This window comes from Lissotriton helveticus, chromosome 12, assembly GCF_964261635.1.
Source record: "Lissotriton helveticus chromosome 12, aLisHel1.1, whole genome shotgun sequence".
Lineage (NCBI taxonomy): Eukaryota > Metazoa > Chordata > Amphibia > Caudata > Salamandridae > Lissotriton > Lissotriton helveticus.
In genome coordinates this window covers 288,000,061-288,017,619 of record NC_136073.1, presented here as the reverse complement: position 1 = coordinate 288,017,619, position 17,559 = coordinate 288,000,061, and the positions used below count along the sequence as shown (strand labels likewise).

Sequence of the window (17,559 nt, the reverse complement as noted above, 5' to 3'; positions counted from 1 at the left end):
AATAATAATAATAATAATCAAGGAATGCATATATCTACCATGAACCTGGGTCCCCAATGTCCATGTGTAGGATGAATATCGTATTTCAATCCACGCTTTGCGAGGAGAAAAACCTCACCTCACCCGGCATCCGCTCGGGAAAATGAGGCCCCGCTCTGTCCGTCGGTACCTCTCTCAGGTGTCCGAGAGGAAGTGGAGGTCACCACGCACTCGAGACCTTTCATCCTTTTTGGTATATACAATGTTGGTTTAGGAGATAGGATGACAGGTCTTTAAACATATCTCCTCTGACCCTTTCCATATTCTTGTTTTTCAATCCTGAAGTGACCCTTGAGAACCACGATACTGCCAATTTCTGACGAATTTATTATGGTTAATGCTGAAGCATCAGAATAACATGTATCTATGGTATTTAATAGTTGGACAGTTAAAACAAATGCTTGTTACATATCTCAAATAATGCAGATCAATTAACTAAATCAAAAGGTTTATCAGCATCGATCATAATTATTGCGGATTTATAATTATTTTGCGCCCAATAATCATACAGTTCATAGCACGATATTTTTCGGTTAGCTCAAAAAAACAAAAACCATTCTGACGTTCATAAATAAAAATCGATGCAGCCAGCTTAATATGATTACGATTTATGCTTTTAGTAAAAAGTTTATAATGGGTATTCAACAGGCTAATGGGCCTAAAGTAATTGGGATCAGTAGGGGTTTCCCGCAAGTTAAAACACTATTACTATTTCCTTAAAAAAAGAATCTGGAGCATCTACCCCAATATAATTTGGTTATATAATTTCAATAAAACGTCAATAACTTGGGATGAACAAAATGTATACACTTCAATGGGTAAAACAGTGCTCTCCATGGTCTTTGCATTAACTATCCCATCTAATACTAGTTTAATTTCTGAAACAGTTACAGTGTTCAAGCTTGTTTGCTGATGTGAGGATAGCTTAGTACAGGGGTGTGCAATTTAATAAAATATCTACTTGTCCATGGGGCATGTTGCTTCATAAATCTACTTGTCCTGTAACACAATTCACTTGTCCCTTTGGTGCCATGTAGTGCGGCGACACATTATGGAAGCAATCTCATTCTTATAAGAGCTCTGATATAGCCTCTCTGATTATGCCAGGGCTCATACCATAGTAGTGTTCGAATACTTGCAATCCCCTTCTGTTGCCACGTTTCCACAGTTCTACATACTGGGGCTGAAGGTAGTGGTAAGCAATAGTTCCAGGGTTAGAATGCCCTTTTGAGTCTTTGCAAACCTATTAACTTGCATGTTTTAAGGGTTGTCAACAGCTCTTCTCTAATTTATTCCCATACTGAAAAATGTTGGAAATTTACTCCTGACAATGGCAGACGTAAACCTTCTTCCAGAGTTGGGAAAAAAGTGGTTGGAGAGAATGTGAACTTGCAAACACTCAGATTTTTGAATGAGCAAATCTACACATGCATATTTGCTGATGCTAAAATACAGTTCACAAATATTTTCGAGGAGTACTATTTCTTGTCCTACTTCTGTAAATTCTTGGGAATTCACGAAAGCGGTATAGCTGCCCTTAATGCAAGGACATATACAGTGTGTGCACTTTTGAGACTTTCTTTAATAATCGAGTCCCTAATTTGGTCTGGCATTGAACATGACCTTTTGTGTTTATTAAAATTCTGTCTCTCTCTCTCTGTATCGGCTGCCTTCACTGTGAGTGACAGCATTCTGCTCTTTCACAAGGAGTATATCGGCACACAAAGTAGTTTTGTTCAGTGCCAGTAACTACTGTGGCAGTATGCACTTTTTGAGACCAAAAACTATTTTTGCTTTTGCCAATGTTTATTATAATGGTGAGGGCTCGGCAGCTCCCACACCAATAAGGTTTTACAAAAACCATCCCAAAACAAGTCACACATTGACAAAACTAAAAAGCTGACCACCAATTTCAGACCCACTGGCTTTGCCAATGCTTGTTTCTTTTTGTTTCCCCATAATCCTATTGCAACTGGTTACACCGAGTTTCCCATTATAAATATTTTTGGGAAATACTAGCATGCATCAACACATTACTAAATGATGCTCCAAAGAAATGGTACCTGGAATTTTAGAGTAGTTTAGCTAAATGTTTTTTTCCTGCTGTCATTTTTTTATCAACATTTTATTTTGAAAGCAAAAAAATCATCAAACTTGCTTTCAAGCTACTGCAGATATTTGTACCAAATCACAGAGCATTCTGGGAGCATTATGCATAGCCTCATATTGTTGAACATTGAAAACATGTGTACACATTTGTATACTGGAATCACTGTCAGTCGTGCAGTCAGAGCTTACAACATAACTTACTACGCTCACCCTAATAATAAAGGCTTACAGTTAATAAACCATAAATACAATTTGGAACAGCATTAGCACATGGTAAAAAATATTTCCTTAACTGCAGACAGGACCCTTCCCTAATGCATAATGTAGTACTGCAAACTGGCAGCCAAAGTGTTTGTGCTGTAGGGGGTTGGGCCTACTTGTCCCAAGGACAAAATACACATGAAAACGTGTTGCCCTTGACCCCAAACAATATGTCCTTTGTGTTGGACTATAGGAATTTCACATCTCTGTTAGTAAATTGTATTTTTTTTTTTAAGATTGAGATATTAAATTGGCACTGATCTCTATATGAGACTGGTAAACTGATTTACAATAATTGAAAACAAACTGGTGAACTGGTAATTTGGATATTGGGTCAATGATTTCAGTAATTGGATTCACATTTGATTCAGCTTTCAATGTCCAAGTCAATAATTTACCAATATGTTCACTTTCTTTATAATACTTGTATTCAATATTTCTATTGTTCAAGCTTTGAGCTCGCCTGAGAATAAATAATTCTCTTGAGTTTTGTTTAGGCAGGGAATTATTTTTTTAATTCTTTGGAGAATTAAAGGCTGTTAAAGTATTGGCGGTATTTTCCAATGCCAACTGCAGAGAGCTTATAATGGCTTCTCTTTGCTTTTATAATTTAGCAGTGAATCCAATCACAAGACCCCGAAAACATCGTTCTAAAAGCATCCCAAATGATGGCAGTGTAGCAATTGAAAGATTTATCTGAAAGAAATGTATCCACTATGAATCTAGAAGTAGCGTCTTACTAGATGGATTCAGGACATGATTTAAATCCGTCTCAAACTCTAGCAAGATAAGAGCGTTACCTGAGAAACTAGTTGAAACAATAGAAGGTATTCCTGATTACATTTAGAGATATTAAGACAAACATCTAATCTAGAGGATGAAATAGACCTGTATAAGACTTAGAGAAAGGATGACTTACACATCATGGATCCAATAGACCACAATACATCTTCAGACTAGAGACTAAAGATGCTGTACTTAGTTTAAGTTGCTTCTTGCCCTTACGTTAAGCTTCTAATTCCGGAGTCTATATTAAATTTAAATCCCTACCAAGAATTATCGGACCTTCTGAGATCATTGCTAAATCATGTATCTGATGAATGACCTGCACTTCAACCCCGATCAGGCCATCATAACTTACAAAATATAAGTGTTTTGTATTTATGTCAGCTGTGATCCACAACAAACTACAAAGTTCCAGAGGGTCTAAGAAGAAAAAGGTGAGTGCGCGGTGGGCAGAAATTAATTAAACAGCAGACCAAAAACTGACCGTAGAAAGGTACGCAATGACAACTCGTTGGATGGTCAAAAGTACCCATCAGTCACCACTCGAGACCACCCTTCATCATTTGGGATTTCTTTGTGGAACCATCGATGCAAGTTGGTAATACATAGGCAAAGGGAAACTAGATGGTTGATAGTTCTCCTTTCCTAGATAGCAATGGTATGGTTTAATCACTTAGTGAGACTGATAAGTGATAGAGGTGTGGTATGACTGTGGGAGTGCAGTGCAAAAACTGAAATGAATGTGAGAAATAATTAGAAAAAGGTGTCTAAAATTAGATCAGGGAGCATATAACAAATTTTATTAGGATGATGCTCGCCTCTCCAAGTTTAAAAACAATTTTTATGTGTAAAGACAGTTTGAAAGATACGCTGTCTAAGATGGAGTTAGGTCGACAAGTTTCAGCAATAATGATCCTTGCTTTCTTCAGGACCTCTTAACACTAAATTGCTACTGCAAAAAATAATAAATCAAAAGTGAATATAAATGGACAATTACTTAGAATCACCTGCAGTCTCCAGGTAAAGCTGTCTTGTCCTCGCTCACAGCTCGTGTCATTCACATAGTCTGCGAGATGTGAAAGCCTCACCTCACCTGGCAGTGGCTCAGGAGCTCAGAAGCAAAGTGAAGCACCGCTCTATCCGTCGGTACTCCGTAGCCGGCATCTGAACCGACAGCCATCTACCTACCTAAAGGATCACTATTGAATTTTTATATCTTCCATTTTAGTGTTCTTGTGAAATAGATAGCACCGCCCTATGGGCAATGTTGGAACAAGCAAACAATGTGTAAGAAACCCAGTGTGGAAATAATATCTTTGGAATATTCCCTTTCAAATATTTTTCTCACCATAAAATTACATCAGGTGCTAAAATATTCAAATCAACGTTGAAATATATATTTAATCTATTATTCATACCATTAATATAAAAATATATGATTTTAAATCACCCCATAGAGAATAAAAACTTTGTAAAAACCTTGAAGGGCTCTAGACATAACTGAACATTTCCTTTTTTTTTTATTTCTTTTTTATAACACCTGTGGTGCATTTACTCCTCCTTTCCACCACCAACCCCTCCTATAAGCAGCCTTGAAAAGGGCAATACCTGCTATTGCCCTTACTCTGCAAAAAGGCCCCCAATTTGCAGATGCCATGGAATACTGCGCAATGCTATTGCTTATGAGAATAGACTCTCAGCCATCCTCCCCAGGAAAATCTTCTTAGATTGTGACCAGACCCTTGACAAAAATAAAGCTCAATGTAACAAAACAAAAAGTTTCAAAGCACAAACAATAAGGTGTATCAACTGCTGTGTGCGCTAAATTGATGTGTCCATCCCAGACCACAGCGCCTTCTGCCATAATCCACAACATTAAGCCACTTCCTGTTCTGCACCTAAAAGAATAGGGTCACCTCCCACTTCACCTACCTCCTTCTTCCATAGCCTAGGATATCAGCTATATTAATTAATGCGACAAAACCTTGCCTTTCTTCTCTATCTAGATTGATTCTGTACTTAAAACATCCATCCAAACCCATGTCAGCTGCTGTGTGTTGCAGTGATGTACATAATCCACAAGGAATCAGGTAGGATTTTAGTAGAGATTAGAGTTATTTCACTTGAAATAAGTTAAGTCGACGAGCCCATCCTCAAACGCCCTCCATCCCTGCAATTTCAGTACTCAATGGTGTTGGTAAACGACCGATTCAGCTAAGTGAACTGCAGAACATGGAAAGCCATTTGTGGGATGCAAAGTTTACAAGATAACAATAACATAGCGCCTGCTAAGGCGCACGTAGGAAACACGCACTGAAACAATGTGTGCAAGCGCTGAACAATGAGTGCCAGCATGTAACACAGTGCCAAACCCTTAGTATAGCAACGGAAAGGACATGTAAGCATCAACATCAGTTAACATTTGTTTGGTTTGTTGCGAATATTCTTATAAAACAACTGGCTTACTTTCATAGACCGCTAACTCCATAAATGCTCCTATTGGACTACCTATAAGAAGTCATCGCTAAAGGGACAGTAGAAAAGATCTGAAATTGGTCCATATAGAGAACTTTAAACTTTGACTGATGCTAGAGCTTAGCTTGTGCCCCGGATGCTTAGACAGGGTCTAACATATTCATGTAATCTCTTCCCATCAAGTCAATCCTGCTTTTTTAATCTTTTTACGTGTGCTGCAGAACCCTTATAACCATCATATCTAAAATGAAATTTTTTTAAACGTGCCAGAAGACATTTGCTGTATAACCTTGTCAAAAATGTGCCCCTTCATGAAATAATCAGCAAAGTTGACTAGAATAGTAGAAGGAAACTTATCTTGAGTACTACAAATATAGACCTGTACTCTATGGGCCTGCATAATGGATAAATCAGCAGAACAATGAGGATGATTTCCACACTCTGTGTGTTTACTCTTTAAAGTAGTGATTTATTTCTCATATTCAGATGATCGGCCCTACAGTTAATTCTGTCTGTTGTCAAGGTCAGAGATCCTATTTTCCAGTTCCTCTATTCTTTTTGAGAATGCAGTTACATTTTCGTTGATCCTATTTAAATGAATCTGGAGCTCCTACACAGCCTGAGCCTGTGGTGACTTAATTTCTCAAATGTTTAATAAGATTCAAGTGATTGACATAGAACAGACTGTATAGCCAGAATAGTATTGCTAATTGCTGCTGATCAAGCATCTACAGCAACTTGCCCGGTTTGAATTTAAATTTATGAACCTTGAGGCAAAAACAAATCTGTTTATAACTGTGTAATACTCAGCTGGACATTGGCTGAATAATAGATTGCAAATTATCAGACAAAAAACCTACTTTGGTTGTTTGCTACTAAGAACAGCACCTGTATAGTTCAAGAGGACATCCACTTGATTTAAGGAAGGTTCTATTTGTTTAGGAGGTCCAAAAAGCAGGTACGATTGCCGTCCAGTATCAGACCGTGGAGGCAATGGTGAGTTCACTTTAGGGCAAATATCGCCATAGCAACATCTTTAGCAACAGTAAAGTCCATGAAGGTGTGGAGGTCCAGCTATGCTCCTCCACAAGTGCTGCATCCAGGAGGAACTCCACCCTCCTTGCTTGGGAAATGGCGCCGGGCTACAATCTACATTGAAGCGCCTGTTGAATATCAAAGCGAGCCAGTGCAGGTATTTGGGTGTTGAGTTGTGGAGATTAGATGCAGCCAGCGTTCGGGTGAAAGCGGGAAGGGGGCTGCAAACTGAGCCAATGCTGATGAGGAATGTGCTCCCTGTTCTCAGATTTGGAGGGAGGTGGGGGTGGATATCCCGCATCTTTCTGTCTCATTGGATCTGGACCCTTGATGAGACTTCCCACCAAAAAAAAGCACAATAATCATGCATAATTAAGTCATTTTTGAACGATGGGGGGGGGGGAGATGCCCTCTAACCCCCCGACAAGGGACGAGAAAAGACACAAGATAAAAGAGATAGAAGAAAGGGGTTAGAAGGCTGAAGTGAAGACATCATGGGAATAGGGAAAACAAGGGGACTTTCTAATGAAGGAATACAGTATGTGCAGTTCTCCCCTAAATTATAATTAGCCTCTGGCCCCTGCAATAAAAAAATATGCTTGTAGCCTGCCAGTTCGACTAGGTCCTTAGGGCAACATGATGGGAAAAGATTTGCTCCCACAAAGTCCTTGTCTAAGAATGCTTACGTTTTTAAGACAATTGCAATGAAAGACATGATAGACTGCAGTGACCATATATCAGGAGATTCCAGCTCCTTAATCAATTGCTTACACTCTGATATTCAGGAAGGGTCTGGGGCAAAATTTACGTTTAACACCTGAAAAACCTTTCAAGAGAGTGCATTTGTCTCAAATAGTACTTTCCACTGATATTTTGAACTCTTCCTTGAATAGGACTCGTTTACTTGACCAAAAATTAAAACAATGATCTATTGCACCTAAAAATAACTAAACTTTGCTGCAGTAAATGACTGGGCATCGACTGAGAACTCTCAAACCGTTTGATTCTTTACTTCTCATAGTCCACTTATGGAGAAACTCTCGACTGTACAATTTTGATACTTTAAATGACACCATATTGTACCTTCAATGTATCAAACATAGTTTCTCATATATTTGACAACATCTTTGCAATAGGATACAGGAAATACACTTTTTGCTACCACCAGCAACATCACCCATTTGCTTTTTTCGTATTGTAAGTACTTGAATGAACTTTTATTGTGACCTTGTTAGACGTTTTCACTTAAAAGATTTACATTTCAACTTTCTTTATTAGTTTTTTTTTACAAGAACACATTAGCAATACTGTTACCGGGTTAGCCTAGGTTCTTCCAAACGCTTTGACAATGTGACTTTTAGCCAACCCCTACATGTCGTTAACATTGTAGAGGAGAGAAAGAGGACAGAATAGGATAGGAAAGCAAGGGGTGAAAGAAGAGATAGCAGACAGGCACTTGCGAGTTGCATTGCATTGCATACTATTTACATCTTACTTACAGTGGGGGCGTTGTTACACAAGACGTCTCTACAAGCAGGCCCCGAAAAGGCAACATTGACTGCGACCAGTAGGGTCTATTTGGGTTCCTTTGCTAGGGTGGAGCTTTCATAGTGACCAGGGAGTGCTTCTTTGCCCAGGTTCGTTTTCATGGGGGCTCAAAAGAGTCAAGGAATGTATCTAGAAGTCCCACAATTTTCTTGAGGACGGTTTCCAAGGCGAATTCTGTAGTGCAATGTTGTCAATCAAAGAAGCTAACAGAAAAGTGTTTCCTTCTGGTAAAAGCTCTCTTATTCCTAGATGCAAATTTGCAAATACACAAAAAAGAAAAAACAATCGCAAAAACCAAACGAAACAAAAGGGCTCTTAAACGTGCCTACCTGGTACCTGAATGACCTCCATTCTGTCCAGGAGAGCAGGAGGAATAGTTGCCATAGTATTAGCCGTGGCTATGAAAAGCACTTGGGAGAGGTCAAAGGCAACATTTAAGTAGTGATCAGTGAAGCTGTGGTTTTGCTCTGGATCCAAGACCTAAAAATTGAAGAGAGGAGTGAGACAGATCTTGCTGATAGGTTTTCGCTGTTACTTGCAACAGTCTACTAAAAAGAGTCAACTACAATACATTGACGAAGATCGATATCGGTTGTTTAATGCGACAACATGCGTCAACACAAATAAATATAGGGGAAGTTTGTATTCGCACGTTCTGTAAATATTGTGCCAAGAACGGGCTTCCACACCTGTCGAATGATTTAGTAAACAAATGCACAAATATTTTCTAGCACTCAACACTGTTGACTGTGGTTACTAATCGACCTTCAGTGGAACCACCGCTAAACATCTGTTGTCTGTAAATGGCACCAAGAAACCTTGTAGGTGAACGTATGCTCTAGAAATATGACTCTTATTGGCTCAAACGTGTATACTGTCTGTCAGTGGGGTGTGAGCAAGTAAAGATTCACAGAATGGTTCACATGTTATTTTTAATTCTTTAATTTTAAGTGAATCGCAGGGAGCGCCCCATAAGCTATGCTGTCAGTCTTACGTGCCACCCTGATGTGGCTTGGAGTTCTTATGTGTTGCAGTAGTCAGGGCTGTGTAAAAATGAAGGTCCTATTCGCCTCTTGAAATGAAATGAGGATGAGATAGGATCTGACGAGGACTGGAAAGCTTTTACAGAGGTTCAGAACTTGGCAGGAGAACCTTGTATCTAGGCAGCAGACATACCTTAGCGTGTGACCAGTCAGCTTGAGCAGATTCAGACCGGAGGGGTCACTTGGTAATCTAGGCATGATATTTTGGCAGGAGAAGCGTTGCTTGAGACCCATTACATGTATTAAATCAGTTAATAGTGACATTCTCTATTCTGCACCCCACACTAAATATATGCCAGTGGATCTGGCTTAATATATTGTGGTACACATCTACAATGTGCAACAAAGCTCAAACTAACTGTCAATTTAGGATGAGGAGACACACATAGAGTAAATCAGAACTATAAATAAGTATCACTCTATCTGTACATACTTGTGAAGTACAGAAGGAGGGTGGCAGCACAGTGACTCATATCCCAGCACTCAATTTGCCCAAATGCATAATGGTAAATGCAATGCATGATAACACATACTTCAGTAGTAGTCTTTAACCCTTTCGCCGCGGCACAAATTTTGCCGCGGCGCGGAGGGGGTGGGGGGTGAGTGTGGCGCTGCTGTGCCGTGACGGAACCACGCCGTCATGCGTCATCATGAGTCACGGGCGGCGTGTGCTCATGGCAGCGGGGTTCCGTCACGGCCTCGTCCGCTCATTCATTCGCCCGCACAGGCGGTGAATTAATGCCGCGTGGGCGTAGCAGCATCCGCATGACGGAGCCACGCCGTCAAGAGCACACGCCTCCCTTGCGTGACGGCATGGAGAAGTCTGGCTCAATGGTTAGAGCGGCAGACCCTGATGCAGAGGTCTAGCCCGGGACCAGGGTTCAATTCCCCACCTCGGCGGGTCTTGGGCTCAAAAGAATTCCACGCACCTGATATTTCTCGCCTCGGTGCCTATTCCAATCATGGAGTCCCACTCTGCAACTCTGGGCAATAGCTTGCTTAATCTCCACAACGGCCCCCACAACGCTAAGGATGCCTGGCCTCCACCTTGGGGGTGCCCAGGAGTGGACACCTCACAGGGAAAGCCAGGATGGGTTCCACAGCGGTATTAGTACAAGCGCCTTGAGACCATTGAGGGTGAGTAGTGCTCTATACAAGTATCAATTTACATTTACATTTACGGCGTGGTTCTGTCATGCACACGCAAGGGGTTATATTTTCACCTTTGGAGCAGCTTGTGCTGTGTAACTCTATACACGTTTTTAGATTCGTTCCTTCATTAATCGAGAGCAACAAGTCGTTTTGGAAGTGCTGGAAATGCTGTTCAAAGTCTTCTCAGGTCTCTGTGCCACTCAATGGGAGCAGGTACATTAACACAACTCGTCAGCTCAGTAGCTCAATGGAGGCTTTTCAAACAGAAGGAGGGTGGTAGCACACTGCCTCACATTCCAGCATTCAATTTGCCCCAATGCATCATACTAAAAGCAATTCATATGAACACTTACTTCAGTAGTAGTCTTCAATTTTTCACCCTTGTTGGTGCAACTTGGGCTGCTTTAATTATTGTGAAGAGATCAATGCATATGAAATCGGATTCCTGGTGCACAAGGTGCTTCATTTTTTACCACCACTAACCCAGTCCTCATAGTTACAATGGATTACAAGGAACACACATAACTACCAGAGATCACAACCAAACGCATTTGACATTTAGCTTTAATTTAATTTAATTTGACATTAGACATTTAGTCTGTGTATACTCTTTGATTATTTGTACTTAGTTTATGTTGGGGGTGAGGCTAACACCACAAGACCTGCACTTTAATGGATATTCTGCCAGAGCAAAATGGATTTTGCAAATTGGGGAAATTCAACTCAAAAGACACATATTTGCAGGCTGTTCTTTTATTTAAGGGCAAATATTTGGCAGATTTACACTTACATGTTTAGTTCAAAAACACTGACAACAGAAGAAAATGAAAAGGAAATCAAACGAGTTTAAATATATGACACACCTCACAACGTGCCAACATTTGGAAAACAGAACAGGGATATTTTGAATAACAAGGGAAATTTAAAAATAGGTATGAATAAAAAAAATGGAATACTTCCTAGTCGCATTCAAGGCGAGACCAGTTTGAATTTGTCAAACAGCCACCTACTTAAATCCCAAAAATACTTAAAAAGTGCTTTAGATCAGAGAACTTACCATGGAGAGATTGTATAATATTTCAATTCATTATCACAAAACATACTGAGCCGAAGAACAAGTTCGAAGGTGGTTACTATAGATACCGAGACAAAATTGGCAAAACCTCTGCCCAATGATCACATGCTCTTGGTGCTAACTTCAGCCTCTTTAGGAAAGCCCATTTCCCATTTGTTTAGCCCCTCTGACTAACATACTTCCTCCCACTGCCATGAACGCTGTTAGCAACAGCAGTGTTATCTTAAGGATTTTGTGAGCCCCAGGCAAGATATGTTTTGGGGGGCCCTTTAAGGAACGGATTTTGAACTATATTACCTACAGGAACGCACAAGCCTACAGGATACCAAACGATATTAAATGTTATGCTACACTTTAACAGAGTCTCACAAAAAAGCTGAAATAGGTCTTACCCCAAAAATACTTATGATGACACTGATAGAGAATCAGAGGTAGAGATAGGGGTTTAGATAGGGAAGTAGAGCAGACAGTGGTCAAGAGAGAAAGTTAACTTTACCACCTTCCCCTCTTACCACGGGGGGAAAGTAGAGCCCCAGAACAATTGCCCTCTCTACCCATGCCTTAAAACGCCCCTGTGCAACAGAAGTGGAAACTAAGTGAGTAGCCATTAAAAAGGGTTAAATTACGGGTACAGTTCGGTATTAAACGTGTAGTTTGAAACCGTTTTCATGGGGTACACGCTCAGGGGCTTATTTTGATGTCAGGCAGAATTGCCTTTTACAGCCGCTTTTGTGTTTCATTATAATTTTTTTATTACTTTGTGATACAGTTGTAAAGCTCGGAAGGCTTTCTGGGGTGCACACAAAAATACCATTATTTACAACATAGAAAAAATACAAAAAGGTATTTCACAGAAAAGGTTTCCAGCAAAGTTTTGTCCCCTTCTCATAAAGTTCAATCTTTCACTGTGAGCAAAAGAACGATTGATTAAACCCAGATCTTTGTGACTGGGGGTGAATGTTTGCATTAATCAGCATTCTGTCCATCATTTGTTCCTTTTGCTTTTGTCGCCCTAAGTGGGAAGGGTATGCCCAGACATTGGTCCTGTGCTCACAGCGCCACTGGATTCAAGCTAGTCTGGGGGATGCCCCGAAATCGATCCCAAGATGCTTGTTTTCAGTCCAGGGAGAACCTGGTTTGGCAGTTTGGGCTGGACTGCTCCCATGAAGAACAGGGTCAGGACTGATTTGCATGTGGCTGGGTCCAAACTAGGCAGCGTGGTGAGCAAAAGAACGATGGATTAAACCCAGACCTTTGTAACTGGGGGTGAATGTTTGCATTGTTCAGCATTTGTGTATTATGTGTTCCTTTTGCTCTTATAAGGTCTGGCAGAACAAGTTACTTTTGATAACTCTTTTTAGGAGACACTATAACAGCTGAGTTTTTACCTTTAGGGCATTACCAGGTGCCAGATTGGATCCAGACATTTCTGAAGTAGTCGCTCCTGCACATTACTAGGTGACGTTATCAGATTCTGTGATGGCCTTACATGGCCCCGGCAGTAACTGGTTGGAGCAGCATATATGCACCACCCCTGCAGGCTGGTGTCTGTTGGCATCTTGTTCTCTTCCGCGCCCTAAGACACAGATCAGTTGTGAGAAAATTAAAGTAACAGTGTAACGAAAAAAATTACTCGAGGCCTTAAAATGTGCTCATGCCCACTCCACAGAACTAGGAGTATACACCAGACAGAGCGTTGCCAAAAGTAACTAACTTGTTCTTATGATGGATACGTCAAACCACAAATTATTTACTTTTAGAACAGATTTCCAAGCAGTACCTCACAAAAGACAGAGTCTGAGGACTGGACTCAAACGTGCAGGCCTAAGGAAACAAAATGACCATTCATATGGACCTGGGAATCAAGGCAGTAGTGTTTCCTGAATGTGTGCACTGATGCCCACATTGCAGCTTGACAGAAGCCTAAGACAAATTTCCCTTGATAGTGCAGTTGCAGCAGCTTTAGCTGTGATGGATTGGGCCTGTAGGGCGAAAAGGTGATGTACGGAGTTTGAACTCAAAGCGCCTGTAGTTCACTGACATTACATGCGGAAGTGATAGCGTTAAGAAAAACATTTTGATGGTTAGAGGCCCCAAGAACCAACTCTCCATGAGCTCAACAAGCGTGCATATGAGCAACAAGAGTACCAAATTAACGTTCCACTGAGTCCCGATGAAGGTTTTTGGGGTAGTCATATGCATCAAGTCTTTCATAAAAGGCATTGCAACAGGTGATTTGAAGAGGGAAGCCAGTCTAGCAAACATAGATGTGCAAAAGGGGACTAATGTGGAAATATGAGTCCAACGCTATCATCCAGTGTTCCTGGTACAGGACAGACATGACTTGAGCGAGCATCAGCATTTTTAACTTCTCCTGCTTAAGGACGAGATTGAGAGGGCACAGGCAAAGGATAGAACGAAGGCCTTAGTTCTTCTTGGGCACCAGAAAGTAGCGGGAATAGCAACAACAACCTACTTCTGGCATTAGCACCCTCTCTACGGCCCCCTTGGCCAAGAGAGCAGTCACTTCTTGACGGAGTAGAGAAAGATGGTTTTCCCTCAGCCTGTTACAAGCAGGTAGGATGGGTGGATGAGTAGTCGAAGTGGAGAAAGTAGCCTCTCTGGATAATTTGCAGAACCGATTGGTCCAATGTGATAGACTGCCAGTGGTGCAGATGATGGCGGATCCTGCCTCCCACTGGGTGCCCATGATAAGGGCATACAAAAAGAAAGGGGTAATCCTGTAACCCTGGAATTTGGGCAGGACAGTGATAACGTAGGACAGTGGTATCTTTGGGTGAAGTAGAGATCTCAACGACCTTGACAAATGTACAAGATCATCATAAGCGTGTTTTTTTTTTAAAACATAGATCAAATTCTTTTGCTTTGCAAACTAGAATCAAAGAATCTATAGGAATACATTGTACATAGATACGGTGCTCCAGAGTAGGTGAATGGTGCAGTGGAAGTGAATAAGGGAGTTAAAGTGCTCAAGTGTTATATACAGAAATACATACAAAGACCAATGGCTGATTAAGATGTAACATTCATAACACCTCCTTTTTGCAGAATGTGGTGTTCAGCATCAGTAATTCTAAACCAGTCCGCTAGCATCTTATGTCAACGTGTTGGCCCTGTTAACTGATTCTCAAAAGGGTCATCATGGGGATCAATAAATAGGTAGCACTTGATTAAAGAAGGGATTTCCAGAACAAATTAGTTCACTAAGATTTTCATTTGAGAGTAGGCACAGCAGAGTGTTCACCTAGACTGGAACACATTATCGATATACAATGTGTTCTTATAGATTCTTTGATTCAAGTTTGTGAAGCAAAGACATTTGATTTATCTTTTCCAAAGCCAATCTATGATAGATGAAGAAAGATACAAACATATTATATTGATTTTTAAATGTTTTATTGAACATATGCTGTAAAAAAATAGATATTATTTTCGATAAACATTGCAATGTTTGCATTGATAATGAGCATTGTTAATGGTTCCAGTGATAATTTGAGCATTGTTAATGGTTCCAGTGATAAGATGGTTAATCATAACATGTGGTTATTGGTATTTTAGTGTGGTGACACTGACAAAGCCAGTAGGTGTGCCTTATATATTGGTGTGGTGACCCCCTAATAAAGTCAAGACCTCTGTTATTGAAAATGAACCTTCCCCCCCCTTTATATTGGGATGTTGATGATGAAGCATTTATAAAGCGCAACAAATACCCTGGGGTGTCTAGGCGCTGACCTTAACACATACAGATTAAGACAGACTGAGGGGAGAATTATGCCTTGAACAGCCAGGTTTTAGGCCTTATCTAAATTTTAACAGACTGGACTCTTTTTTTTTTGTGAGGTTGGCAGGGAGTTTCACAGCTTGGTTGGCATAGCCGTGAAACTCTTGCCACCCTACCTGGCTCTGCTAACTCTAGGAACAATTATGTTTCCAAGTTGGGCAGATCTAAGGGATCTTACAGGTATAGAAGGCTTAAAAAGATTCACTAGTTGCAATGGCCTTAGGTTGTTGAGTAATTTAAAGGCAATGCAAAGTGATCCCTCGTCAGCCATCATAGGTGGCTGGTCAGATTGGACTCCACTACAGTGTATTTTATTAATAAAGTAGTTCGCTTGCATTCTCTACTGCGTTATCGACTCTTCATTCTTGGAAGGCTAAAGGAGGTTGAGAGTGATCCGGGTGACCCCAATCCGGTCACTTCCTTCATAGGTATTGCCAGAAGAATTCTCTTCAGAATTTTTAAGATGAAAGCGCAGGCCGAGGTGACTGAATTGGTTTGCGCTTCAAAGGATAGCTTAGTGTCAAAGATAACTACTTTGTTTTTGGCTTTGAGCACTGGTGTAGGTAGTGAACCAAGTTGTACCGGCCACCAGCTATCAGTCCAGATTGAGGGACTGTTTCCCAGGATTTTTCCCCAGTACCAAAATCTCAGTCTTGGAAGAATTCGACTTTAGACCATTGTCTGTAATCCAATTAGCTATATGGCTCATGCAGTCGTGAAAACTGATAGCTGTCAAGTTAGATGGACTGCTCACTGAGACGATAATCTGTGTATCATCTGCATAAGACGCAAGTGCAAATCCGTAACTTTTTACTAGTCTCGCAAGGGGCTAACATAAAGGTTAAAAAGCGTTGGGCTCTAGGAAGAACCCTAGGGAACTACACAAGGCAGTGTAAAGGAAGGCGAAACAATGTTCCCCAGTGCCACTTCCTGAGACCGTTCGGACAGGAAGGAACCTAGCAGGGAGAGCACCTTATCCCTGATCCCGATGAAGGCTAGACTGACCTGCAGCAGCCCATGATTGACTGAATCAAAAGCTGCTGACGGGTCCAAAGGATGAGAGCTGTGCTCCCCCACCTGTCTAAGGACTGCCTAAGCTCCTCCGTAGCTGTAATAAGGGCCAGCTCAGTACTGTGATAAGCATGATATCCGAATTGGGAAGAATCCAGAATAGGGTTATCATTGATAAAAGAGGACAGTTCGATATTAATAGCTTTCTCAATCACTTCTGCAGGGAAATAGAGTCTCAATGTGGCTCTATAGTTGAGTCTCCTTAGAATCCAGATTAGGTTTTTTCGATAACGGAAATATAGATGCCTTCTTCCATTCAATTGGGAAGTACCCTGTTGTTAACATGGTGTTAAAAATTGTTGTGAGTGGAATCGCTATAATTTCAAGAGAACTATGCAGAATTTTTGGGGGGCATGGATCTGATGGAGAGCCAGATTTTATTGCACCAATGATTTTTTAAGTTTGTTCAACTGTCATAGCAGAGAAAGAGTAAAGAGTTGAAGTAGCTGACTCTAGTGAACCTTGTTACTTGTCATAAGTTATAGATTTAATCTTATTGAGTTGGGCAGGTGTCTGAGCTAGGCTGTTGTCCTGAAGCACAAGAGTGTAAAAACAGACTTGACCTGATGCTGAAAGGATTCTGCTAAGGAGTTGCAAAACTCCAGAGTGATGTTAATATCTGGTGCAGCTGGCAGCTTTGCCAGATTCTTTACCATAGTAAACAAGGCTTTAGGACATCTGTCGGTCGCAGTGATTTTCTCCAAGAAGTAAGAAGCATTTTCCCTGAGGATGAGTTTCTTATATGTTTGAAGAGATAATGTATATTCTATATGAGTGCTTGAGTGGTCTTCAAGTCTCCATTTCCTCTCTAGTTTTCGACATAATTGTTTCTGAGCTTTCAATGTGTCATCAAACCATAGTTTTGAAGGTGAGCTCCTAGAAAGTCAACACTGTTTGGGAGGAGCAAGTTGCGTCATGGCTGAATCAAGTCAGGAATGGCATTTAGCTGCTGCTTGTTCAGAGTCAGTAGACAAACGTGGTACAGTTTCTAAAAGAAGGGGATTTAATGAACTAGCCTTTATTTTATACCAGGGGTGACTGACGAAATGTTCCCTGGGGACTTTAAGGTGATTTTTGTGAGGCAGTAGTACATCAAAAAGGATCTTGTACATCTTAGATGGGAGTTATCTGAACAAATCCCATCTAAGCAGTGTCCGGTAACA

At 40.8% G+C, this 17,559-nt stretch overlaps 1 protein-coding gene across 1 annotated transcript in view; it reads right to left on the bottom strand.

Moving 5' to 3' along the window:
• Window positions 1-17,559, bottom strand: part of LONP2 (lon peptidase 2, peroxisomal) — a 796,271-nt gene that overhangs the window by 458,773 nt on the left and 319,939 nt on the right. Inside the window, exon 9 of the mRNA XM_078670264.1 lies at window positions 8,583-8,733. Within this exon, the coding sequence (XP_078526390.1) occupies window positions 8,583-8,733 (151 nt within the window). The remainder of the gene's footprint in view (window positions 1-8,582; window positions 8,734-17,559) is intronic.